Below are 27,288 nucleotides of genomic sequence, written 5' to 3'. Positions count from 1 at the left end.
GTGTGCAAACTGCGAAGGAACGGATACAAGAAAATGCAGCCGACATGAAATCAGCTTTCCAACTTGTGATATATCTGTAAATCATTTAAAAATGACCGTTAAATAAACATTAGCCATTTTACAACTGCTGGAGATTTGATCACAGTAAAGGTTACTGTTTGATCTTGGTAGATTTTTGTAATCGATTACGTCGAATTCTCGTGTCATAATCCAGCGTCGCAATTTCGTCGCCGGCTACAATGAGACTTTACTTTCTCTCCGAGCTTCATCCCCAGTCTCCGGGGTTTAGACTCTTATCTCTGGGCGCCAGGTTTATTACCGAAATATCGGGGCAATAAATGAGCGATAGCAAGCGAGATTTTTTCCGCTTTATCACGATCCGCTCGTACGGTCTGTGCTCAAATAGTGTTGCATTTCAGGAAGTTTCGCGTAGCATCACGTTCCGAAAATTACGATTTATTAAAAAGGTCAGCCTCGATTCTCGTGTGTGGCTTTGATATGACCACCATTCAATTAATCCCACAATCGCAATCCCATAGACGCGCAAACAACGCTCGCTCGCGTGCACAATGCATGCCCCACTGTGCATCCGTTAATCTTCGCCAAAAAAATACTCGGAGTTTCAATCGCGTGGCCAATTCGCTTTTCTGTCGAAAGGGCCGTTACACGTTTTGTCAATTACCGAACGAAGACCATCTCTGCGACGCGTATTCGCGAGATCACACATATCGCGAAACATATCTATCGGCAGAACGATCGATCGATCGACATGCACGAAGGGCACCGCTACAATTTCCGCTTCCGGAGGCTGACGTCTGCCATAACGGCGAGCCGGCCGATATAAATTCCGTTCATCCTGGCAAATGCGCCGTGAAAAAAGCCCCGGATTCTCGACGGGCTTGTAAAGCGGGTTAAAAGGTTGAAAAGGAAGCGACGAGAAAGGGCGGCGCGCATCTCGGCGAGCACGCTCGTCTTTCCGCTTTTCTTAATATCGGCACGCCTTGACCCGCTCTCCTCAACCCGCCGACCCTTGCCTGAATTTGCGTACGGGCTTCCTCTTTTAGCGGCGGCGTACGCGCGCTTGCATACGTAAGATCACATACTAATGCAACGTACTCACGATTTACTCCCGAGACACGTGCGGTACACGCCGATGACTGACGCGAAAATGCGGGGTACCGGAATTAAACTGTCTTGCAGCGGAAATTGATTTATACGGCGCAGCTCGCGAACGAGCGAGCATATCCGCGCGACGTACTCGCAGCGCGGAAATTCGAACGGCGGCGATCGAAGTTCCTGTTGTCCTCCGATTTCCGTTTCGCTCGCCGGAAGCGAGGGGGTGCGTGCCCCGAAGTCGCCGATTCTAATTTTGCTCCCAAGAGTAACGCGACGTCCTCCTCGTCGACGTTTTCCGCGCGCGAAAAATCGGTACTCGCTCGTGGCGCGGAGATTTAACATCTCGGCATCAGAAAAATTGCTCTGGGGACTCGTCGATAGAACTGAGATTAAGGTCCCACGTGGTCTCTCCATAAAGAACATAAACAATAATTAGCGTGGTTGTAAGCGCGTTAAAGACGACAGCATTGTCCGGTTAATAAATGCCGGTCCACTAACGAGTGCTTCCGAAGAAAATGGGTCGTCACGGGGTAAATCTAAATTCATATCTCCCCCGTGGCCGAGAATGCGGAAGCAGCGGAACAGTGGAGGATCCTTATAAATTCACACGGTCAACGTACGTACGTACCATCAACTCGGACAGGTACCGCGATGTGCATGCCTGCCATAAAATATGTGCGATTCGCGTACGTGCCACATAGTACATACATATATGCACGAGTGCGCGTGCATCACGTATGTGGTGAGGTAGGATGGGTCGATATCAATTATCATGACATTGCTGACGTTGAAATTGTTACTATTATTTAAACATTGCGTAGCAACGTTTAAATCCATCGAATCCTGGAAACTCGCGGCGAGCATTTTCTTCTTGCGAGTGCTGATTTGCAAAAATTAGTTGGAAATTCATAGATGATAGTTTTGGCTTAGAACACCCCGTGGATGTAAACGTTCATGCACGACGTGCACGGTTGACGTACGTTCGATTTACAGTTTATCACACGTGGACGCGCGCTTTGCATAAATATATATGTGCACGCATTTACGTGCGTGCGTGCGTGCAACGCATATACGAGGCGGTTCGGTTTGTACTTTGTCAAACGCGGAGACGTGCGCTTTGCATAAATATACGATGTGCAAATACTAGGGGCAAAAAAGACGCCGGGCATCGTGAGAACGCTCAGTTGATCCCTGTACGATTATGCATGCGTGAGCAAAGCTCTGTAAAATGTAGATACACGAATAAATTCATACATATTCGGGCAAAATGCGAGGAACTTGTGATGTGCAACTGTCACTGTATAAATTGCATATAAAATAATGCGGGCCGAAGCAAATGGCAACAAATCTAAATTTACCTAATACACTTTCGTTGATTCACGATTTGTATCACATCAAGTCATTTGTGATCTATCAGAGCAACACGTACTAATAATTGTTGAATACCTTGTGGTAAACTATTAGTTTTTGAAAATAAAACAAAGTTTAATTCGAGAGTTTAACTGCGATAGATTATAGTATCTATTGTTCTAATCTGGGCTTTTCGTGTATTGATCGCGTGTGCGAGTTCACAAAGTGCTAAATCACCGACGACTGCTCGGAGTAACTAGAAAAGACGGTTCGTGAGTTTTTCTAAGCATCTTCCACGCGCTGTCTTAAGTTTTCCGAAACTTCGTCTGGAAAGGAGGTATCGTGTACCGGGATGGAGAGCTTCCACTAGGCCTCTCCGCAATATTCGTAACTTTCCGAAATTCGAGCTTTAGCCCGCGCGGAACTTTCCGATACCTGTTACTGGAGTTTCCCGAAACTTTCCAACAAGAACGTTGTCATCGTAATAATTGTAAATTTGCCGGGAACTAATATATGTCTTGCCAAGAAATGAAAATGATTCATCTCCATGACGCGGCTTGATATAAATCTATATTCTTATTTTTTATAATCCAAAATAACTAGACTGAAAATATATGTACGAACGATATATATTTATTGTTCGAATTGTGAAAAACATATTACAAATAGGAAAGAGATTATTGACAGTTTTATTAAAAGTCGGACAATGGCGACATTATTGGACATTCCTGGGGAAGATTCAATTCGAATTGAGTTTGAAGAAATTATTGATATCTTTAATTATCTTCTTGTCATCGAATTTAAATTGTTTGCTAATTACTTTCGGCTAATAAATGTTCCCGCTAATTAGTGTTTCCTCTCTCTGTTTATAGAGGAAGAGTGGAATCCAGATGGCAAGGGTCGTCAGTCCAACGATACCGGTGAGTGCTCGGTTCTTATGAAATTTCATTCGGGAATGTGCAGAATGTGCGGAACTTGGTTTTTCGTTCTTCTTTTCCTCCGGCTGCCTACTTCAGTCGTTAATTTAATTTATCTCGAAGTAGATCGAGTCGCGACTCTCAGGACGTAATTTTCATTTTTCCGCGAATGCGATGCAATACATCTCGACCTCCATATATATTCCACCAGTTACTAATGTTTTAATTGATTCAACAATTAATTTATGTTTTGCGAATGTCAGTTTGAATATCAATTTAATTTAATTTCAAAACCCAAATATCATTTTTTAAAATTAAATTGATATTTATAATACATGTTATTTGAGATCTTCAACTATTTTATTAATTATAATAGGTACGCATCTCAAATCTGACGACTTCTTTTACATTGGTAGCTTTTTTGATTCACGATGCTCATCGCGCAATACATTTCATTAATTAATTATTCACATTCGACATGTCCTACATTATCACAAAATAAAAATTTCTAAAGTACTGATTCACTCTTCTTTTTACAGTGATTTTCAATTTGAAATCCAATAAAGAAGGAAGTAGGATTATCAAAGCATATTTTATGAGCTATAAAAATCCGACGATTTAATCGAATGAGCGGCAAATGTGATAATGAGATCGACCGAAAATTAAGCGTTAAAATTGGTCGTCGCCCTTTTGCGCATCAAAGTAGTTGAATTTGTCGCAAATAGAGGTACTCATTACTGTCTCGCGAGATTGACTGCTCTACGGGGGGATTATCCAGATTGCATTGCCTGCAATCGCCTTTGGCTCCTGTTGCCCTCTCCTTCGTCTCGTGCACCCTCGTCTTCTCTCCTTGGCCTTTAAGTAGGCGTATTACGAGCTTAACTTAACCCTCGGAATCAGCGAGGCCTCAGTCAGGTTTCCCGAGTTCAAGTTTCACCCTCTCCCCTCCCTTATTCTCTGAAGTGGCTGCACCTCCCTCCCCCGTCCCTCGCCGACCGTTCGTATCGTGAAAGTGATACACTGAGCCGCTCGTCTTCATCGTGAGCTCATCCTGCTGCAACTGCAGATTCGTGGCCAGTCTCACTGCTCCAAATTGTTATGCCAAACACACTTCATGTGAATCCAATCAAGCGAATCCGTTTGTAGTGATGTACATCAACAAAAAGTATCAGATATATATGAGATATAAATATAATGTACAATAATGATTAATTAATATCAATATGATTAATATCATTATATTCAATCGATAGGGTTGAATATAATTTTTCTTGAAATCGAAATATTATTTCATCGAGTGACAACATTTTTTACGCGTCTATGTAAAATGCAATTGAATGCCAATGCGCAAAACGCACAACGCAACACTAAAACCGCAACAGAAACAGTAAAAGCGAGACCGAGAGTGACCCAGTTATTCTACGATTCAATCGAATATACGCATCCACGTGGCAGAGAAATACGCAATACGAAAATAATTCGATCCTACAATGAAAAAATTCGGTCGCGAAAGGGCGGTCCCAGTGGTGGCTTCGGCAGTTTTATTATTATATTCAATTCTCTGCGGAGATTATGAGGAAAATGAGAGCGGAAAATGATTTTTATGTTATTTCGGGATGTGCAGTGTCTGTACAATGAAAAACGAAGTAGAAAATGTAGGGCACCATGAACGAAAGGAATCCTCTTCTGTATCTGACCTAAATATTACGTATTTTATGGACGATAATTCGTAATGTATTACCCCAAAAAACCGCATTGACAATATTTATATTTGCGCGTTTGACATATTATTTATTTAATACGTTGTGCTTAATATTATCTTGATATATTCTACACAATATGCAGATATTCGCGCGCGCGCGTGCAGCAGCGTACACTAATTGATTGCGCTAATCCGTCGCGATAATAAATCAGTATTTGTTTAAATGTGTTACATTAATGATAACGCATTTATTGCTAGCTCTCTGTAATTTGCTACACCACTTTATTCGCAGTCGCTGTCATTTATATCTTCTTTGACGTCAAATATTATCGAGTTTAATTTGATTAATGAGAAAACTATTTGCACAATTAGGTAGGAATTGCAAATTCTATCATTGCCAATTAAATTAAAAATCTTGCTAACTGCATGTTATATGAAGCAATTTATGAGCTAACAGAAATAAATATAATAATACAACTGAGAGCACTGAGAAAAAAATGTAATTGACCTTACGAAATGTTTTGTCACGGGCTGCCAACAAAATATATACTTATTTCAACAAGTTATATATTGAATCAAATATATAATTGTTGGATTATAATTCTCATATGTGTGATTACACATCCATATCCATAATCCAAGTACTACATATTTGTTTCAATATATAACTTGTTGAAATAAGTATATATTTTGTTGGCAGCCCGTGGCAAAACATTTCGTAAGATCAATTACATTTTTTTCTCAGTGAGGGTATTGAGGAGGGTATTGAAAATGAAGATTTTCGGAGTAGATCTTTCTTTCAAAATAATTGGCGTGGAAATATTAAGTAATATTTCCGTTATAAAATTTATGTCATTCACATGCACTCACGGGCTTGTTTTACAACCCCCGGAAATCACTCCGCGATAAAGCGGAGATAATTCCCGTGGGGGTAAAACACACTCCGTGGATAATCTATCGACACGCGTGCCGACTCTTGCCGCGCTAATCTCCGGCCTCCGTCGGGGCTGGCGTCGCCGAGATGGCGTGCGGAATCCGACGCCGACGTCGGCGTCGCCGTCGGACCAGCGACGTCGGACTGGCGCGCCTCTGGCGAACATCCCGCGCAACTGACCACTCCGACCGATCTTTTAAAGAGCATCTCGCCACACCCTGTCCGTCAGTTTCCACTGGCGAGACGTCGCCGTCGGATTGTGAGCATTTGCCCCGTGTGAGTTTGCGCTTTTGAATGCAAAACTGTTTTTTATTTGAATTGAGAGAGAAGAACGCAACTGTCGGAGTTCCTCTTGAGTAACAATTTGATTTTTTTTGTATAAATGTAAAAATATGTAGTTGTCGGATTAACATCTTCAGGACAGATATAGTGCAAACATTGCACATACCTGCATTATGATTTAGATATTGAATGATTGAAAAATAATGTTATACGCATGACTAGTTTCAATTAAAACAGGGCACAACGTTCGCTGCCCTCCTGCTGCAAAATCGATTGGACGATAATACGATGAAACTCATTTTCCGCCAGCCCCTCTAGCAACACGATCAAGTGAACATCCAAATTCGCGTAGCGACGCCAAATGCAATTAATCCAATCGATACAGAACTTGACTTCTTCATCGACACAATAGCTTCATCATTAAGCTTTAAACGACTGCTTGAAAGACACTATTTAGTTTAATTTAACGAATATTATTATGCGATATTAAAAATAACAACGACGAACACCCTCTTTAAAGGGAAATAAGAGTTGCATAACAGAAGTACAAGAGTAATAAAAGCTTCGAAACTGTTCACGCATGAAAAAGAAATTAAGAATAATATGTAATACAAACAAATATCTTATTTTTTATAAAAATATATCAAATCATATAAATCATATATAGGTATAAATCAAACCAATATGGAGTCACGGGGGTAACACACGCTGATTGCTGAGCATTGCGCCGCCATTGCTCCGCGTTATATGCAACGTTTCCAATTTCCAGAACAAACAGAACGCGCAGGCCCCGATGCAAATACAGGATTTTAGTGATTTAAATGCAAAAGGCACGTTAATCGTATTCCTGAATCAATTAATGATAAATTTACGCGCGGAATAATGCATCTGCGTTTAGCCGTACTCCCCGCAACTTTCGACTACTTAAAAGCATGCTATTCCGCAGGGAGGGTTGAACAACCCCGGGTCAAGGGTTGAATCGGTCGACCGCCGATGCGAGCGTCGACAACGCGTCGCCGAGCGGCTTATCGCCTTATCCGCGCCCGCTCGCTCGCCTCCGCGTCGGCAGGACGATAAAGAAGAAACCGTCGTCGGCGCGAGCGCACACCTCCCTCGCAACCTCTCTCGCAACCTCCCTTGCAGCCCTCATGGTTCTCCGACCCCACCATGAGGAGTCCCCTCCACGTGACGAGCGGCGACGCGGCGCGGATTCCCCGTCAACTAATATTGATTATAAAACCGGCGGTGGCGGCGACGGCGGTGGTGGCGATGGAGGCGGTGGAGGCGGCAGCGGCGGTGGAGGTGGCGGCGGCGGCGGCGGCGGTGGTGGTGGCGGTTTCTTCTCTCCCCTTTTTTTCTTTTGCCAGCCGGAGCCCCACGGGCGGGTGTGCACGCGCGCGAGACACAATACACCCGTAGTGCGCGTCGTGGCGGCGGCGGTGGTGGCGGCGGACTTGTCCTCTCGCGAAGGGTTGCCGGAGACGACCGGCTCGCTTTCGGTGAAGTGAATAAAGGGCTCTACCGAGCAGACGGTCGCGCAGGACGGTACGGTGTGCGTCTCGTCTGTGATTCCATTGGTGAGGCATTCATCGCGGCACTCCTCGCCGTCGTCGTCGTCGTCGTCGTTCTGCTGATTTCGTCGCGCTTGCCGGCAACCGGAAGTCGGAGCACGCTCGTGGGGCGAGAGCGTTCCTACGTCTGAGGGAGGGTGCATTGACTCAACGAACGCACGATGTAAGTAGACGGGGGTTGCAATAGCGCGCGTGAGCTCTCGTCAGGCGGCTCGAATGGACTGTTGGTTTCTACCCTTACTGTTGGTTTTAATGGGGGAGATCCCTGGCGAGAGTCGTTCGTTTTGGAATTTTCACTGCCGCGATCGACACTGAAGCTATGCCTAGCAGGACCGTGCCAAACGCTAGGATCTACCCTTGGAAACGTGTTACTCGCGTGGCGCATCTCTCTTGGGAGGATGTTCAACGAGAAGGGTGTGTTTTTTTGACCGGAGTGTGAAGAGATATAATAAATTTCAACTGGTCGTTTCGATGGTTACTTTGATGAAAAAGTTGAATGAACCAGTTTTTAGTTGATATGAAAAGTCCATTGTATGAATCCATTAAAATCTCGATGATTTTGTGAACGCTTTTAAGGATATTAAATGTTATGTCACGTAGGAAAATTTTGTGAACCTGTAATATTTTATATTACGTTTGATGTACTATATAGATAACGATATCATTATGGAATTTGCTGTTACTCGAATTTTTGTATATCTTGGAAATGCAGTCTCACGAAATAAATAGACGCCGCGATATCGATGGTACACTTGAAAAGACCGAGGAAAGATATCGCGTTTAATATTAATGAACTTTCGGAGTTTGAAGCCTTTGCGTTCTTCTTGGCAAACTTTCTTTGCTGATACACTGTTACTCTTTTTTCCAAGAAACGTACTAGTCCACACAAATTGTAGACACGTCATAGACCATAATGTAGAACAATTTTTCATTTCACTTAAACTGAAGCAGATAAAAATACAAAAAATATATTGCAATAAAATATGTGCAATTAAATTACAAGCAATAATCTTTAAACATTAGTACGTGTTTTACGCTGTTAGTAACTGAATTTTAGAAAAAGGAAATGAAACAGCAGGACGGAAATGCACGAAATATGACAATCTGAAAGTGACGGCTTGATCAATCAATCTACTTGATTCTGGCAACATTTTTCACGATCGATTCACCTCGATGAATTTCCGATTGAGAGAGTCGTCGGTTTTTCGATGCTTTGTATGCCTACGTAGTCGGCAGTTTTAAACGAAACAAGCTGCAGCCATGCGAATACTCTCGAATGTGAACATCCAAATCAGTATTACCGCCTAAAGCTAGAGGCGGAGAGAGAGAAAGAGATAAAGAGAGGAGGGGGAGAGAGAGAGAATCAGTAATGTTATTACGCGTATTACGGGGCTTTATTACACGGCGCCATATCGCGTTTGAGGGTCTGACCACGACGCCGGATTATTGCTCCTCATCGGCAAATATCTCGTTGTGTTTTGGGAGATCGTTGACGCGCAATGAGATTAAAGCGGATGGAATACGGAATCAAAGTAATAAAAGCGGACCAATTGCACAGCCCGGTTAATTGCACTTTGTTGCACGCACCATGAAACGATTGCATCGCTGGCTGATTGTACGGGAAGGGTTGCGGGGAACTGGGAATCAGAGGACATGTGCAGACAAGGGTGCATTATGTGCACTCTTGCAGGAACAAGCGCGGAATATGCGGCGCCAGTGTGTCGCATTCTTGATACTTTCGCGAAATGTCGTCGTCTTTTGCGGCTGGTATCGTTTCGAGATTCGCGCATCGCAACACCGATCGCATTCAAGCGGATAACAGGACGTACACGTCGTCGCTCGTTTCACGAGGATCCCATGATTATTTGTTCGCGCAACCCCGTAACAATTTATGCCAAGCGCTATTCTTGTGCCAATCGTATCACGATGTTAAACCTACTTTAGCATCAAAGAACGCTGCGATAAACGCTCACGTCAGCATTTACGTATCCGGATAGCACACAGAAATAGATCACATTCTTTTATACGCCTTTTTTCGCGGCGAGCTATTCGCGCGAGCTGCGACCACTTGGAGCGCGCAGTTGTTGAACAAATTGTTGCTTTGCAAATAATGCCAGGAGAGAATATCGGTACACTCGACGAGTTTTAACCTATTCAGCTTTATTATTGTTTCTACGGATTTTATGCAATCACGCGCTGAATGTTTAATTGATCAAGTCGGAGCTGAAAAGGGAGGCTCGGGGAGTTAATAGCGTTACTGATCTCCCGCTCATCCGTTACGAGCTTTGACGGCGACCGGTGGAGCCGTGGACGCGAATCGATCTTGGATCCCGGCCGATCGATGGATCCGAGAGAGCGCACGTCTGGCATCCGCCGTGGACCGGAATTGACGATGAGCTACGACCGACGAGACGAGACTACGTCGAGATGCCGAAACTTGGGGGCTCGCCATTCATATTCAAACGATATTTCACGAAGACGAAGTGGATAATTCCCGTATGACTGAGGCCGATTCCTCTTTTGTCGGTGTCTTCCGGCGTAAAATCGATATGTCGATACCACGCGCGCGCACACGCCTACACTTCCGCGTAAGATGTTAGTGTACTCACACGCGCGTGCGATCACTCCATAAGATACCCGCTATCCGAGAACTTGCCTAATAAATATCTCGTTGCCAGTGGATGGGTCGGACGTATGGCGGAGTCTCTTGTGCGCAGGAAGCGTTCGGGATATTCATGAGCGCGTGATACACTTGGTTCGTGACGCGGAATGCAGCGTGGCCTTAATAACGACGTGTCAAAATATTGTTTATTCCATGTGAAACTTACACTTCCGTTCTCTTTCTCTCTCTCTCTCTCTCTCTCTTTCTGTTTCAAGCCTCGACACACCATACGTTTGAAAGCTAGAGTCGAGCTCCTCTGGCAAGCACGAAGCCGGTATTTCCTGTGCTTAAGTCGCGCGTTGTGCTGCTCGACTCGAAGAAGTCGTAAGGATTTACAGTATCGCGTAATATCTCGACCACTTCGAGTCGGGGAGTCGGTATCGAAGTTGGCGCGTCGCGACTGGACTATTTGAAGCTGAAAAGAAACGTCGCACGGTAAAGAGCTTAAAAAGTTTCGATTCCGAACCTCGGGCGCGGGCTCGTATTTTACGCGCGCGCCTCGCGCCGAAACTACTTACACGCACGTGTTTCCATACGGTATTTTCCACGTTTTGCGATGCGGAAATATATTCGCGAAGTTGCCGTTTCTCTTGTGCAAGTTCCTATGTTCTACGTTAACTTCTTTTCCCTCATTTCCGCCGATTGTGTTCGACCTACGAAACTGCTCGAAAGTCCCGATATTCGTGAAAAATTTGGCCAAGGATCATTCCCGTTTTTTCAAACTTGGATTATTACTTTAATGTCCTTTTCGTAAATGTTGCATGTATGATACATGATTTTTGTTAACATTACGGCTTCCGCATTTCAATTATTCATGACCATCTCGTCGTATATCAAGTCTGAAAATAAGAAGGACGTTTTCGTAATCTTTCCTACGGCTCTCTTTCCGATTAAATTCCGGAAACTCACTTGCCTTACTTCCTTTATTATGTAATATGTAAATAGAGAAGATCGTCTCTCTCGGAAAAGAAAAATGAAATAAAGACGCCAAGACCGGGAGACTGAGCAAATGGACGATGACGTCGAAATAAATACCGAGTCACCGGAAACGGCGTATAAAATCCGACGAAGGAGTCCGAAAAGCCCTCGACTCCGAAGCCCGCCGACCAAATCCGCCGGCACGATACTATCGCACGTACGAGGCAGTCGATAACACACGTACACACACGTTACGCGTGCTCGTGTGCGTGCAAACAGCATTCTCCCCTGCAAGCCGTTTTACGTGCACGAGGTCCGAAAGTGGTATAGATTTTTTTTTCGTCCCGCACGCACCCGATGGCGGCCGCACGCGCGCGCGCCATCGAGCTGGCGCCGGTATTTGCATCGCCGACACGGACAGGCAGACTTTTTTTTCGAGGGTGCACCGAATGCACCGACGTAGACTCACCACCGCACTTCCGCCCTTCCGGAGGTTCCGCATTCTCCATCTGCTGCCGCCTCGGGATTCTCCAGTTTCCCTCCCCGTCTCGGCTCGCCCCTGCGATGCTCCGATTTGCGTACCATTCTCGTTACCCCGACATTATTATTCGGAAAATCGCTGATTACCAATTAGAACGGAGATCCGCATGACATCCGAATGAATTCGTAACGGTAATTTGGACGCTGATGAAAATGGCTCTATTACTCTTGGGCCCGCGAGTTGATTCTGTTCTGCGCGATGTTTAATCTTGCGGACGTGATGAATGTCGCTGAGCATCGCGGTTGTCTCGCAGATAGAACGGGCCCCTGTTTGCGCGCGAGTTTGTCTGCTTACTTTGGTTGGGGCCGTCTGGCGCGCAACCTCGGACAATTAAAGAGAATTAAGGCGCGTCACGCTTTTGACTCTCTCGCTCGCTGAACTTATACCCAAGAAGACTGTACAGTTCGAGGGTACGCGTTAAGCTTTCCACGCGGACGCAACTGCATGTAAAAACGTCGATCCGTCCGGCACGCAATCCGGACGTACGCTTCCATCGATTCGCACGGAACGTGTGTGTGAAAACGAGTTTGTTCAACTTTGGGATATATAATAGCAACGCTCTGACATAATCGACGTGAAACACTGCGCTGTAATCGGTGAGTGAAATATTTCCACGAAAAAAAGGAGTGACAACACATTCAGCGTGAAAATTGTGCGTTCACGAGTGCGAAAAACACTTTTCCGCAATATTTTCAGCGAAATAAATAAACGAGATAACAATCGTTAAAGAATATTTGATAATAATCATCTGGAATAATACTTCGGGTATGCATACAGCTAAATTTGTCGATCGTTGAATTGTTTATATATTGTTCAATAAATATCGAATACTTGCGAATACAGCTTAGCCGCTATAGTCTATATGGATTACTCCTGGATCGAAAATACCAAATACGAAAACCAGTAAATGGGAATATGTTGTAATTGCGATGTTCTCGCGAATTCTCTCTCTTTCAATATTATTTTGCATTTGAAGCGTGAAATTGCATCGGATTTCAAACACTCGCCAAGGATTCGTATCGCGAGCGCTCACTTGGATTTATCTGTAACTCGCGAGATACAAAGTTTTTGGTAAATTCACCGAGAGTACAGTGAAATAAGTAAAGGAATGCGAATTACAGACAGTTTAGGCTGTCTAAAACTAAACGCAGAGGGAAGCCCAGTAGCATTTCTCGTCGCATAACAGCGAGGCGCAGCCGTGAATTTTGAATTATTACTGAGCTTGACTTGAGGCATCGTCGAGCCAATCGACAATTATATGTCGAGACACACGTTGTGCAACGGAGAGCGAGTTCATCGACCCTGTGCCAACGAAAACGACGAATCTTTCTGGGATACTGACTTAAATAATGCAATACAGTTTCCTCAATTGTTTCAGAGACGAGTAACTATTTCAGAAATACTCGGAAAAAATTAAACAAATGATCGAATTATCAGATTATATATAAAAGAAATTCTAAATTCCATTTCCAAATGTTTTGTCTGTATTTCACATATTAAAAGTAATTAAGTTTAATAGACATATCGCACTGTAGCTCTTTCTTAAAGTAATTATATTATGAAAGACGCAGAAAATGAAATGAATGTGGCCTCACATGAAACGCGATTGAATAGAGCAAGCATCAACAAAAGCGCTCGTCTCACTTGAATTCTTTCTCGTTTGCTATCATGGACCAGGCATTCAAAGTAGATCGAACTCTTGAGAGTACCAGAAAAGCACATTTAGCGTCGAGGATCCCAACGGCTTGCGGCTATTTTTGTGTTTCTCTTTTTTTCGGCATTCGCCATTAAGGGGGGAGCCTGCTTTAGAACGTTGAAAATAAGGTATAATTTTACGAATTTTTTTGGAGAAACTATACAGCGGATCATTATAAAACTTTGATGCATTTATTAGTACATGTTTAAAGATAAAAAAAATTATTTTTTTATTTGAATATATCGCCTGTAGAGGTCGTCCTGGAGGCATCTTAGTGCAGCCGGCATTGCAAATTGGTGAGCATTCTCCTGCCTCCAAATTTCATCCAAACTGAAAAATCGAAATATTTTCTTGTTATTTATGAATTCCCATCGTCGATGAACCTTTAATATTCATAAAAACATTAAGTTAAACAATTATTTTTACATGAAAAAGTTCAAAAACTTTGCCTAAAAATCGTACTTTTGTGTTCTAAGCTCCACCATTTTGGCACTTTTCAACTTTTTTCTTCTCTCTTTGGTTCATCGACGATGGGAATTCATAAATAACGAGAACATATTTAAATTTTTCAGTTTAGACGAAATTTGGAGGCAGGAGAATGCTCACCAATTTGCAATGCCGGCGACGCGGCTGCACTAAGATTTCTCCAGGACGACCTCTACAAGCGATATATTCAAATAAAAAAATAATTTTTTTTATCTTTAAACATGTACTAATAAATGCATAAAAGTTTTATAATGATCCGCTGTATAGTTTCTCCAAAAGCAATTCGTAAAATATACCTTATTTTCAGCGTTCTAAAGCAGGCTCCCCCCTTAAACTCTCGATACGTCCCGCACATCGACGGAGGAGAATCGAGAGATAGCAGAAAGGAATGGACGCGTATATATTCTCGATGCTTCCCGAGACACGATGCTTCTCAGAGCCGGTCGGTGCTGGCAGAAGAGAGACGCGGCACAGAGGCGCTTTCGCGCGTATTTTTGGCCGACAATAATCGATAAGCGTCCCGCCCGAGGGTCGCCGGGATGCTATTGTCCGTTTGCGGCAGTGCTTTTGCCCTGCCTAAGGGCGGACGATACTTTCGGCGTGTCGGGTGGGAGGGCCAATGGCCGACGAAGGGACGCTCGACGTTGCGTATACGTGAATACGTCCGTTGGATTTATGAGCGTTTCTGATCTCACAAGCAAAACGCCGTCGAAAACTGAAGTGGCCGTTTCTCTTTCTCTCCTCCTCTCTCCCCCTCAGAGTGATGAATGCCGGACGAACGAGTTCGAACACTGCGCGAGAGAGGAGGGGAAAAATTTTAATTGAATTTTAGATCCTTTTCTCCTCCTCTGAAAAGAGAGAAGAGGATACAGGATAACAGAGACGCGTTGAAGGCAACAGTTTCGGCCGGGGCGGCGTAAAAATGATTAAATTCCGACTAAACACACTCCTCTCTTTCGTTTCGCCTCTTCCTCATCGCCGTTTCCATCCGTCCGTTCTTCTTTCACGGTCCTCTATCTCCGATTTCGCTGCCGTTCCGTTCTCCAGCACTTTTCTCGGCGCCGGTTTACGGTTCGCGATCACGTCTTGCGCGAATATCATACTCGCGAGTGCAAGCTGAAGAGTTAAGGATCCGATGACGCGTATCGCTGTTATACAGGTCGTCGACCCTCGAGCGTACATCCGGATACGGAATCGGTCGTTATGTTCTTCCCCCGTCGAAGTAAAAGTGCGCTGACTTAACGCTGCCGATTCAGAAACGCTTCCTATCGATGCGATCTGTAATTGGCGGTTTCGCGAAAGAAGCGACTGCGGAATGAAGCTCCCTCGCTTATCCTCGCATTAATTTACGGTTGCTTTCAACAACGCTGATTAATCAAGCCTTGGCTTGGTGTATCTGTATGAACTATCGTGCGAAACAAAACCGGATGCAAAACTGAAAAAAACTGTGAACTTTTAAGAGTTTTTCAGGAAATAGATGAAAATGGATCATCTTGCCATAATTACGCAACTCATTGGTATTTTTTGATACACTCGTTTCGATAATTTATTACTGATTGTATCGCTCAAGATCTTTGATAGAAAGAAAAATGTTGCATTTATGCGCACCATAAATTTTATCTCGTCTGTATGAAGATTACAATAACGTGTACAGCACAGCCGATGCGGGCATGAGGCAGAAGGGGCGGGGAATCACTTAAGTGACTGGCACTTAGAGTTCACTGACGTTGGCGAAACCGGCCCTTAACGGGTCAGTTAGGGGCCCATTTGTCAGCCGGTTAACGACGAATTCCTAATCATTGGATCGCACGGGGAGAAGGCATCAGACGTCTGTAGTGTCAAAGCGCCATTTAAACGCGCATAAACCATCCGTCCACGCGAATCAGAAGCCGACGGTCATGATCAGACGACAAGATGGGTGGGCGGATTTTACGATTTTCCTGGAAACCCGATATTTTTATTATACACTATTAAGGCACAGAAGACCCTTTCGCAAGACGCATTACCAGAAAATTGCCTTGTGCAAAAATATCTGGTGCAACAGATGGCAGACCGAGGGTCGAGGAACTTAAGCGGTTCACATGACATTAGGCTCGGTAACCAGGTTCGTCACGGCAATTGAAATCGATCGTCCGCCTTGCGCATGCATAATGCAATCTTAATCACATGGCGCTCGCGCAGGCGTCCGGGAATCCGCGTCGATGTTTATCGTGTCGGCGAACAGAATGTTCTCGTTAGGCTCCACCGGAATGCCGGTAATTGATACGGTTCGTAACTCACGGCCGCCTCCTTAGTACGGTGCATCGTCGTTTGTGCGACGATTATTAATGCCGGTGAAATTCCTTGGCAAATTGAAGGCGGCGTTACATACGTATTATTTAGCTGTTATAGCGTCGGGATGCTGTCCTGAAACGAGTATCCCTGTCTGCGTAAAGCATCGGTTCGTTCCAAATACAGCACGACCGTGCACAGCAAAGTATGAAGTCCGCGTTATTCGCCTCAATTATCGCTCGCAGCTCGTGTATTCATCGGGATATCGATTTGATCTATTTTCGCGCACGCAGCGCACAGAAACGAGGTCGTAGAACTTGAGTGGATCCCACCAGCCGGCTCGGCGATCGATCTTACAGTGAATATGCACTGATTGTAACAAAAATATTAAATTGTTCTATTAAAAAGAAGAAAAAAAATCAATTAAAATTCACAGACGCACAGTGTAGGACGAAACTGATTCGATCCCTTCTCGCGGGAAAAAATGTGCGAGGATCTATGTTTGTCTGCTACGATCTATCTGGGAGACGAGCTCGCTCTCTCTGAAGGTGTCAAGGAGCGCGGTGTGACCCCGGGCCATCGACAAAGAGGATTATTCCTCTTGAAGCAACTACGACCGGAAAAGACGCGTGACGGCTGAATGCACGGGGCATAAACGAAGCGTTTTACAACGGCATTAGCATATCGTAACTGCGCTCGTCACGATAAGCTTTGCAAATCGATCGGTCCCCGCGGCCGCGCATGAGACCATCTCCGACACCTATCTGCATCCCAATGGCGTAGCCAACGCTGCGGACCATTCGACGAGCTTCGTCTTGCTTCCGGGCACATTCTGGATAATTATGTGAATTAATTGTGAATTTATGTGAATTTATGTAAATTAATTGCGATAAATATAAGCGAAAATTGTGCGATAAATATTGATAATTCAAGAGCAATGATTTTGATACAATTATATTTATAATAATGATACAATTATCATATACTTCTCTGAGTTATTCATTTTGAGTTTCTTCTTCCGCCCGTCTGGCCGCTCCGGAAGTGCTGCTAATTGCGCTATTGCTTGGTAAGCGTATTGCAAGCACCCGTATGTGCTCGTGAAATCGGGATGGCGTTGATACAGGAGAGGCGGCTAGACAAGCATGCCCGTTATACGTATACACGCATGTACGGAATCTTATCTGCGGCCGTGGATTATCGAATTTCCGAGCGTTAGATTAGATTTCTCGGCGACACACGCGCTCTCGGCGCGCTCACGGTTACGCTCGTTTCTGAAAATAAACGCTCACGACGATCTCTCTCGTCTTCGTCGTCTTCGTGGTCGTCGGCAGTACTCCACCCGGCGTCATATATAACGTGTCGCACCTCCGAGACGTACACGTGTACAAGTATTCCACGGTGAATTAACGGGTGGCTCGAGTGTACGCAGTGAGTGTCGCGGAAGAGGCGTGTTTATCGCGTTATTAAGATAATATCCGATGAGCGAACGATGGCTGTCTCGAAATAGACGCCGTTCGAATTTTCATGACGGATGTTGTGCCGGATTCGCAGCCGTTCCTCGCGTTACGGAGACTTCGAGGGAGATTGTCGTTCTCAATTTTTCAGTCTTCAACGTTAAATATCTGTGCAATCAATCGTCGAACGAGATATTGAATTTGGAAAATCGCCGTGGACCGGTGATTCGCTAGGAACTAATATCTCAAGTACTTCAGATTGTAGTTAGAAAAATGTAGATAAATTTTGTAGGAGAACACGAAAGTGTACGGAAAGAGAAGCAATCAGTCTTTCCAATACAATTTATTATCGGAAAATAATTGAATCTCGACAACACAGTTCTTTTTTGTAGTCACTCGATGTATATCGATGTATGGACTGTCGATCGGAACAGCTTTCTTGTGCATCGTCGAGCTCTATATTCTATGTTCGTCCCTAACATGCCCGTCATTTTTAATGTATTGGTACGACCCATCCACGAGAGGGAATAAGGGGTGATAAGCGTCGGGACGGAGGAGCAAACCACGCGGAAATTCGATTTTATTCGTTACAGGGACGGAATTGGTACTGGCAAGAACTCTTGGTTCGTTCGATTTTCAATTATGACGTAGACCACCACTTGACGGGACGGTTTTATTACCAGAGAGGGAAACTATAACATTTACGACACGCATCAGTGTTTCACGTAAGAGAAACATTAAATCCGAAATACCAGATTTCGTCCTAACCGAATATCGTGCTATCGACTTCTTGTAATGCAAAATGATTCAAATCGATCGATCGACTGATTGGATTGTCGGAAATTGAACGTGTAAAGTGTTATTTTTTCGATGTGCCCGCTTTTCCTGGATAATGATTTTTCGTTCGAGAATTTATCGGGGATCTATTTATACCCCTTTTAGAGAGGTGTCAACCAGATTGACGGATGACATTTTAATAGGCGCCAACGTGGGACACGTGTCGTGCCAGGGAACGGATAATATTACGTCGTTAGGCATAAAGTAACGAAATATAAGACAACTCGTTGAAGGGAAGACGCTAATGGATTGGATGTTCGATTAATCAGACCACGCAACTAACATCTTTATCGGATTCGAAGCAAAAGGGATGGAAATGCAGTTGTCTAGCGTTCTCTCGCAATTGCGCGCGCTGGGAACCGACTGCGAAAAATCTTCGTTTCTTCGTGAAAGCCATTTGGTTGCCCCGAATGGCATTTTGCGATGAAAGCGGCGACATCAAAGGGTTCTTTCCCCCGGCGTCTCGATAATAATCATCTTATAGCTCTGCAAAATCGTACGTTTCGCGCTCGTGTTAGATGCTTGTTACGAATTTCAAAGCGATTCGTCGTAGCGTAGTTTACCCACGTTGCCAATTACAGGTGTCGAGTCCGTCGAGCGTGAACTCCTTTACCGTAGAAACTTGCGCGCAGCTTATTGTTACAAAATACGCATGCTGCCTTGACGTTACCCGCAGCCAATTTTCACGCGCGGGTGGAATAGCTCTTTGTTTACCCAGCTGCCTTAATGGCGAATGAATCGTCTCTTGTAATCCGCGATACTACATCGCCGCATCCGCAACAGTGAATTCTCAAGGGAGTCGTAGCTACGAGCGCGGCATCCGTTTCTCGCTGAATTCTCATTACGTTCCTCATAATGAATGTTATTACATAATAATTAACCTGAATTCGTTATTCTGATATAATATATTTAGAACTCCGCCCTGGATTTATTCCGACGATCTCAATCATAGTGTCTGCGCGTCGCTCCGAACTTCCATGGTCTTTGCCAATGGTTTTCCGGTTCCGAAATCAAGTTGACGTGTGTACGGGTACACATAGTCAGCCTGTGCACACATTTGCACGGCGTAATTCGAGCGTCGCTCGTTTATCGCGTAATAAAATGACGGATTGTTACGGCGGTGCGCGGGGTGACTTACCCGTCGAGGCTCAGCCGGAAAATTGACTCCCGTGTGGACCGACGTTCCCCTTCTCGCATACATGTTTCAAGATCAGTAACTGCATTCTTCCGACGATGTCCGGCGTGATCGAACACCGGTGTGACAGCGTCTCGTACCGTACGTTTTCCGGGCAACGATCCGACATTTGCGCGGAACGACCGCCGAAACGCGCCACGTCTCCGGATTATCCGCGCGAGGTATGGCACTGCCAGGACGACCGAATCGCGCGGGTGGGTCCCTCGGAATTCGAATCTCGTCATTAATTGAAGGATGACGTCGGCCGACCCAGTTTCCGGCTGCAGCGCGGAAGCTGCAGCCGCTTCTGGCTTCGTTAAGCCCCGCGCGGCGCGTCGAGCGGACTCGCCGGAATTGATTGCGACCTGGTCGAGATACCTGGCTCGGTCGGCGAAAGAGAGCCGCCTCTGATGCTATTCATCAGCGTGCTTGTGTTTAATTAAGCCGAGACTACACGCTAGGCGTAAACGAGCGGGGATGCGGCGCTTTTGCGATGCGAGGGAGAACGCGATGCGCGCGCGAGCGTGTCCGCGAGCTCGTCGCTCATCCGCTTGAGGCTGGTCTTGTCCGTGACAATGATCCGCGCGAGTTTCACGTGCTCCCTTGTACTTGAGCTCGAGAACTTTGAGTTATCCAAGCGCGAGCGAGCTCCTGTTTGGTCGCTGAGACACGTTGGAGAATGCTTCCGCCTCCGTACACGCGAAGCGAAATCATCCCTTGTTAATCGCGTTGCATTAGACATTAACATATCAAACGTACCAGATCCAACAAAAGCCAAGCGGAAACAAATAAACGTTGAATTTCGAGCGAGTTAACGGAATGTCGATGCGTCTCGAGTTCTCGACTACGTCGGGCAAGTAGGTACTACTACTTACCGCAACCCCAACTTGCATAATCCCTTACTAGTGTCGGAGCTTTTCCCGCCACGAGTAATGCGAAACAAGTAGACGAAAATACACCGATCTATGCGCGCGCATATATTACACCCGCTATTTCCGGCCACTTCCGCGAACACGTTATTCTCGGTCCACTTTGTCGCGGTCACTTTCTGCCAAATAGGTCGCTTGGCCGTCTCGCAGCTATCCACTTTGATTCCTGACAACGGGAGCGTCTTATTAATAGCGGAAACTCCTCGAGATGTCTCCTCACTTCTCGCGGTTTTTCTTTGGGAAATTTGCGCTCGTAATCAAGCCAGACAATGTTTTGACGAATTATCATCGCAGCGCGAAGGCAGTTGATGCATTTGTAACGAACGTTAAGTAGAGATTCAAGGAGAATTTCTTACCTGTCAGACTAGAATCAGATGCCGCGAGGGGCGGGAGGGAGGGAGAGCACGATGTGCTCTCAATTAAATTTTGACCGGGAAGGAGAAACGTCTCGGCTTTCAAACGGGGGATATCGAGCTGTTTACCGAACGCAGCCATTATCGAGAGGATCCTATTAAACTTTCGTATTATCGGACCTCTCTCAGAACCGTCTCGTCTCGGTAATAACCACTCGAACACCAACAACCGTATCGCTAATAGGAAACGCTTATGATTGCAGGTGGATCGGTCAGGGGGGAGGTTGAATCCGGCTCGAACGAGCTGACACCTGGCAGACGGGCTGGCGGTAGTGGCGGTGGCGGCGTTGGAGGCGGGGGTGGTGGCGTCTTGGGGGTCGGCGGCGGCGGGAGCGGCGGGGGTGGCTCGGGGGGCCGGAGCTCCTCCGGGGGTGGCGGCCGCTCGAGGGACGAGCCGAGGAGGCACACCCTCGGCGGCGATCATCAACCGTCCCTTCATCATCAGCAGTTCAACGCGGCGCAGCAGCTGCACCCCCTTCATCCGCATCATCTGCCGCCACCGCACGGCCAGTACGGCACCCCGCCGTCCCGGCACACCACCATGGATCTCGAGGTGAATCTTTGCTCGCGCAACATGTAAATACACCCATACATTATTGTTTGCGATCGTTTCTTCTTCTTGAATCTTCTCGATTTCTTCTCTCTCCCCTTCTTCCCTCCCTCACGCGCCTGCTCGATATTCCCTTCACTTCACGCCATGCTTATGATAACAGAACATGATCTGTGATAAGAGAACAGATGATTTCGATACTCGCCGATTACATCCGCGTGTCTCTTTTTATCTGCACCGGGGAGGATGTTTTTTATTTTTGGCTGGATTTTTCATGGGGTGGCTGAACATTTCTTTGCCATGCACTAACGATCCTTTGTAACAACGTACACACTGCCGCTCGGTACTTGATAAGTTTTTAATTAAAGGAGGGAACATTTTCAATTTCCGGGTAACGAACACGAAAGCTTGTTCCTTACCTCCTGATTCTCATCTACGTAAGCCAATAATTATTAGAACGCAGGACCGTCTCCAATTTAATCGCGCTACAACACTCATGACGCATCAGAGAAACAATCTGAGATAACGTTTCGTCGTAACCTCTGCTTCCTTCTCGTATTTCCAGCTACTCAGACGTGACGCGCGCGCAAAAATGATACCTCTGCACGCGTCCATCGACAACGCCTCGCTGGCGTTTTTCAGTTACAGCCGTTGTAATTTAGATTGGCCACGTGCGCACCCCAAGTATGCCGCACGCGCACAATTGCGCTTGCGAGAATGATATGCCGGGTCGAACTCAAATCTCGCTTTCCTCGCGAACGCGAAATCGCGCTCAGCAAGTTTTGTTGCATCGATTAAAATTTGCACGTTTACTCGATCATCGCTCTTGGCGTCCGGATATGCGAGTTATTTTATCTACCATGGCAAAACTAGGGAATGTTCAATTGCTCAGGTGTGTGCGTGGCTCGCGCAACCAGGGGGAAAACTGTTTTCACGTTTAACGGGCGATACGTGGATGAAACGAGCGCGTATTTCCCTTTTCGAGGATGTTTCATTCAAGAAACCGCACGGGTTCTACTCCATGCATCACCACGGCACATTTGCCATTTATTTATGGAACACGTGAACGTATACGCGCTATTGTTTGCCCTTCGTCTCGAATACTTTTCCCTCGTATTTCATGCAGCTCTTCTTTTTCCTCTGCCGCTTCTTTCATCCGTCACCGGGAAGTATGTGCACTGTTTAGTTTAGGAATACACTGGAGTTACATAACTTATGCAACGCGTTCGCAGCGTTTTGCCCGATCAGGCGTGAGCCCGAAGAACGTATTGTATTATGAATCAAGGCGAAATTGGTTTTCCTCTGTTTGCCAAGATCCGCGAACTGCGTCCCGCCTCTGACAGTTCCTGCAAAAAGACCGCGCGATTCGCTCCCCGTTGCAAATTTTGATTGACGAGCACGTAACGTAGAAACCGGAGACACAAATTGTGTAACGAGACACATTACACGTTGCGATATTATTAAATCTAATGGCAAATAAAAGATCGCTCGCGCGTACCACTTGCGCATTGCAGTATTCGCGTGCATTAATTATGGGAGAATATTGTTAGTGAAATATGACCCGCGCACATGGCGGATGTGTATGCGGCAGTAACACTATTTATACCACGTCACTGACATTCAACATGTAAAACTTTAATAATGCGCGCGCACGTGGACGTCCGACGAGTGGAGCGCCCCATTGTGTCGTGTAAAAGTAACTTTAACATCAAGCCCGCGTTATCGTTTTGCGCGATCGATCTCGTCATTCTCCTTTTTTTTTTTAAATTTGCCTAGCCCGTCGTGCGCAAATATGAGCGAAATGTTATCGAAATACCGGCAGGAGCTTATTACTTTAGCGGATACTTCGCGGCCAAGGACCTCGGGTAATGAGGGGAAGCGGTTAATTAATTATCATCCACCTACACGACGTCCTCGTTTCTTGCGCCCGTCGTTCCCGGTAATTGAAGAGCACCGACACACCGAGCGTATAAACGCACCTACGCGACTACGTCCCTTTAACGTTGTCAGATTTTCGACTCATTTTTCCTGTGCTCAAACTACCGGGATATTTAAACTTTTCACGATAACGCCGTGGGGTGGTCCCGAGGGTTTGCACCTTTCGTCTTTAAAATGCGCCCGTTAGCTGTTACGTCGCGTACACCTCACTCTCCTTTGAGCGAAATTCAACTCTCGAGTAAACCGCGAGATACGAGATACATGTAAAAAGACCTGCAAAGACACATGTAAAGAGATTTCTAAAAATACGTGTAAAGGGGTTTCTAAAAAGATCTGTGAAAAGATTAAAATTCACGCGGAAAATAATTTCTTCGGGAAACGCGCGGATTCGTTTTACGTCGGACATTCGAGCGCGAAATCTGTGTTCGAGTTTACTCGCGTCAGTGATACAAGCGTGAAACCGAAGGTTTATGCATGTGCGAGTGGGTAATCGCATCGTTTATGCTAATCGCATGGATTATCCGTTAATTGCAGTCGTGAAATTCGGGCGTCTAAGGCTGCGCTCCGCGATACGTCGCGCTCGAAAGACCGTGCATCCCCGCGAGGGGGTCGAGTCGATCGATTAATTCTTGGCACATGGTTATATCAAGCATCCCCCGGGGGTGTCCCCGTGGTTTGTAGGAGATGATCGAACTTAGGGGGTGCGCGGGTGCACGTTCGAGATAGCGACTGTCGAACCTTACGTCATCGCGTGCTCTCGCTTCGCTATCCGCCGTTAATTGACATCCGGTCCTCGCTCGTGGACTTCCATTTCGCATCATCGCGAATGTACCTATAGTTACCTGAAAGAAACTCGATATTAAAATCAAGGTTTGATCACTCGGGACGATGGGGGAGGAGCTTTTTAGACAGCTCGGGCGAGCTGAGAGCCGGCTGAGAATTGCAACCACCGTGATAAATCGCGTTGAAAGCCGCACTCGCTCGGGAACGGTAGCATGTAAGTCGTCGACGTAAGGGAGAGGATATTGATGTTTCCGTGAGGGTAATCAGTTTACGAGGCGTAATGGCGTTTCACTGGAAGTCACGATTCGATTATCAGGAACGCATTGGCGGGCACCGTGAAAACCGAAAAACCGTTCGTGGAACGATCCCCATTACGAGCAGGAAGTTGGCGTCCACGTTGTGTTTGCAGCCGCAATTACGTTTACACGGCCGAGCTGTCAACGGAGAGCAGTTGGATCGTCAGTGATACCGTGGCACTGCACACTCTTGCTCCTCTCTTGAAAACGATCGTTTCCGGCCAGTTACGGTATTCTCCTCTCCCCTTTTCTGTTTTCACCTCCATTGTCTTTTTCTACCGCGTGACGTATTACACATCTAACTGGTTTTTACTTTTGTGCGTGTGTTCCCGTGTTACCTGCCACGTTGCCGCCGACCAGATGGGGACCAAGTCTCGCCAGAGAAAGGTAATTTTGTCCACAAATCTCTCCATGGCTTTCCACATGCAAATTTGCCTGCCGATCAATTTCTTTCGTCGACGTGTGCATGTCGGCATGCTGACACGATCGTTTTTCCTCTGAGCGACATTTAATCTTCGATCCTAGCGTGCGTCTAATTGTCCGCGCTGAAAATGTCGTCGCGAATGCTTTCATGAAGGCAAGTAATGACGGAAGTCTGAGTGACACCATTAAATTACACATTGAGACTGTCTATTACGAGAACTCGAGCTTTTCGAGCAAGTTTGCTATCTCGCGAGCAGCTCTCTGCTTCGAATACGATGTTTCGAAATTGTTTAAACGCCACATTTTTATTTGCAATAATTATGTTTCTGTCTTTCACTTTTATCGTAAAATGCTCTATGATTTATTGAGTATTCTATAGAAGCGCTCTTATACAAGTAACTTTAGACGCGATAAGGCACTTGAGGACCGCACAGGTGCATTCAGAGAGCTTATCGAGCTTGTATGCTTTTCAGTCGCCTCTTCCGCGCGGTTACCCGCCCCCATCTTCGACGATGCTTTTCGATGACGACCCGGGTATCATGTCCGAGGTGGAGACCTCCAGCACTGGATTCCGACGAGGTGGCAAGCAAAGAAGCAGCTTGCCCGTCGTACGGACCCCCAGCAAGACTCTGGAGCGACCACTAGGTAATAATTTAAAATAACTAGGTCACATAACACGACTGGGCAGTACTGTAAATGCAGATAAATAATAAATTTTTCGTAATAGATCGCGTCAACTATAAATTAAAAAAAAAATCAAAATCAATTAGTTAACAATTAATATTTAGTTATTCAGTACAACGAAAATATAACGAAGCAAAATTACAGTTGGAAAAATACATATGTATTTTTATTTGTATAGTAGTTTTCTTCATATTCTTTTTATTAAATAACCGCCCATGTGTGTTGTATGTATGTATGTATGTATGTCGATACGCTTGTGTTGCTACTTAATTACGCTTTTCCTGACAAAACAATGCATTTCTGTGGGCGATTCCCCAGGATTGGTGTTCCTGCAGTACAGGAACGAGACGAAGAGAGCACTGCTACCGAACGAGATCACTAGTATAGACACCGTAAAAGCTCTTTTCGTTAGAAGCTTTCCGAAGCAACTCACCATGGAATATCTGGACAGCCCCCATGTGAAGGTCTACATACACGACAGTAATAAGGACATGTTCTACGAACTCGAAGATCTAAGGTACGGATTTCCTTCCGTCTAACAATTTCCTTAATGATTTCTGCCCGAGTTCTTTTTATTCCAGCGGTACTTTGAAGAATAATCATTGAAATAATGGTTTGAAGAAAATGTTCCGTTGTTAGATATCTTGGTTTCTTCTCTATCAATAATCAAAGAACAAAATTATTTTTACAATAGAATTTATAAACGTTATTAAAATTCAGAATATTTTCAAACTCTCAATTTTATCAGATTAAATTAATTTCATTCTCGCTTTAATGGCGTGTAATTTTAGTAAAAGACAATCGTGACAGCGCAACGTGACAGATTGCATCCGTGTTTCAGATCGCACCTGAGAGATATCAGGGATCGCAGCGTCCTGAGACTTTTCGAGAGTGCCGACGGAGTGACGGGGATGCCGGGGCCTATGGGAGTGCCGGGAGGTGGTGGCGGTCTGCCACCCCATTGGGAGGATCAGAGCTACTTCAGTGAGCCGGAATTCGACAGCGAATATCAGCATCAGCACATTCACAAGAGCAAGGTAAGTGCGCGTTAACGAGCTCCCGGGTCTTTAGTTCGTCGCTTTCGCGTTCTCGTTCCTCGGCAACGGGATCGCTTAGGCGTTTTGCATCTTGTCTAGTCTCGAATCCACTCGAAAGCGAGCGATACTTTACACGGATGTGTGCTTGACGGATATTTTCGGAAATTTTCCTCGCGATATCGCGCGAAACGTGAGATATACTCTGAATATACGCGGCGGAGTATCGTCAGGAACTTTCGAACGTGCAGGATTGATCCACGGATGTGAATAATGTCGAATCGCTGGATAAATGTGAGGATGTATACTCGGTGTACGATCAGCAAA

The 27,288-nt window shown here is 45.5% G+C and overlaps 1 protein-coding gene across 2 annotated transcripts in view; it reads left to right on the top strand.

The window, feature by feature from the left end:
- The window catches only part of LOC105278788, a 157,670-nt gene that overhangs the window by 59,370 nt on the left and 71,012 nt on the right, over nucleotides 1–27,288 (top strand). For both annotated transcript variants that reach the window (XM_026973733.1, XM_026973732.1), the window contains exons 2-7: nucleotides 3,339–3,386; nucleotides 21,457–21,806; nucleotides 25,181–25,207; nucleotides 25,717–25,888; nucleotides 26,246–26,444; nucleotides 26,769–26,964. In XM_026973733.1, coding sequence (XP_026829534.1) covers nucleotides 3,339–3,386; nucleotides 21,457–21,806; nucleotides 25,181–25,207; nucleotides 25,717–25,888; nucleotides 26,246–26,444; nucleotides 26,769–26,964 — 992 coding nt within the window. The remainder of the gene's footprint in view (nucleotides 1–3,338; nucleotides 3,387–21,456; nucleotides 21,807–25,180; nucleotides 25,208–25,716; nucleotides 25,889–26,245; nucleotides 26,445–26,768; nucleotides 26,965–27,288) is intronic.

The sequence above is a fragment of the Ooceraea biroi genome, chromosome 11 (assembly GCF_003672135.1).
Source record: "Ooceraea biroi isolate clonal line C1 chromosome 11, Obir_v5.4, whole genome shotgun sequence".
NCBI lineage: Eukaryota > Metazoa > Arthropoda > Insecta > Hymenoptera > Formicidae > Ooceraea > Ooceraea biroi.
This window is presented reverse-complemented; position numbering and strand designations above follow the sequence as displayed.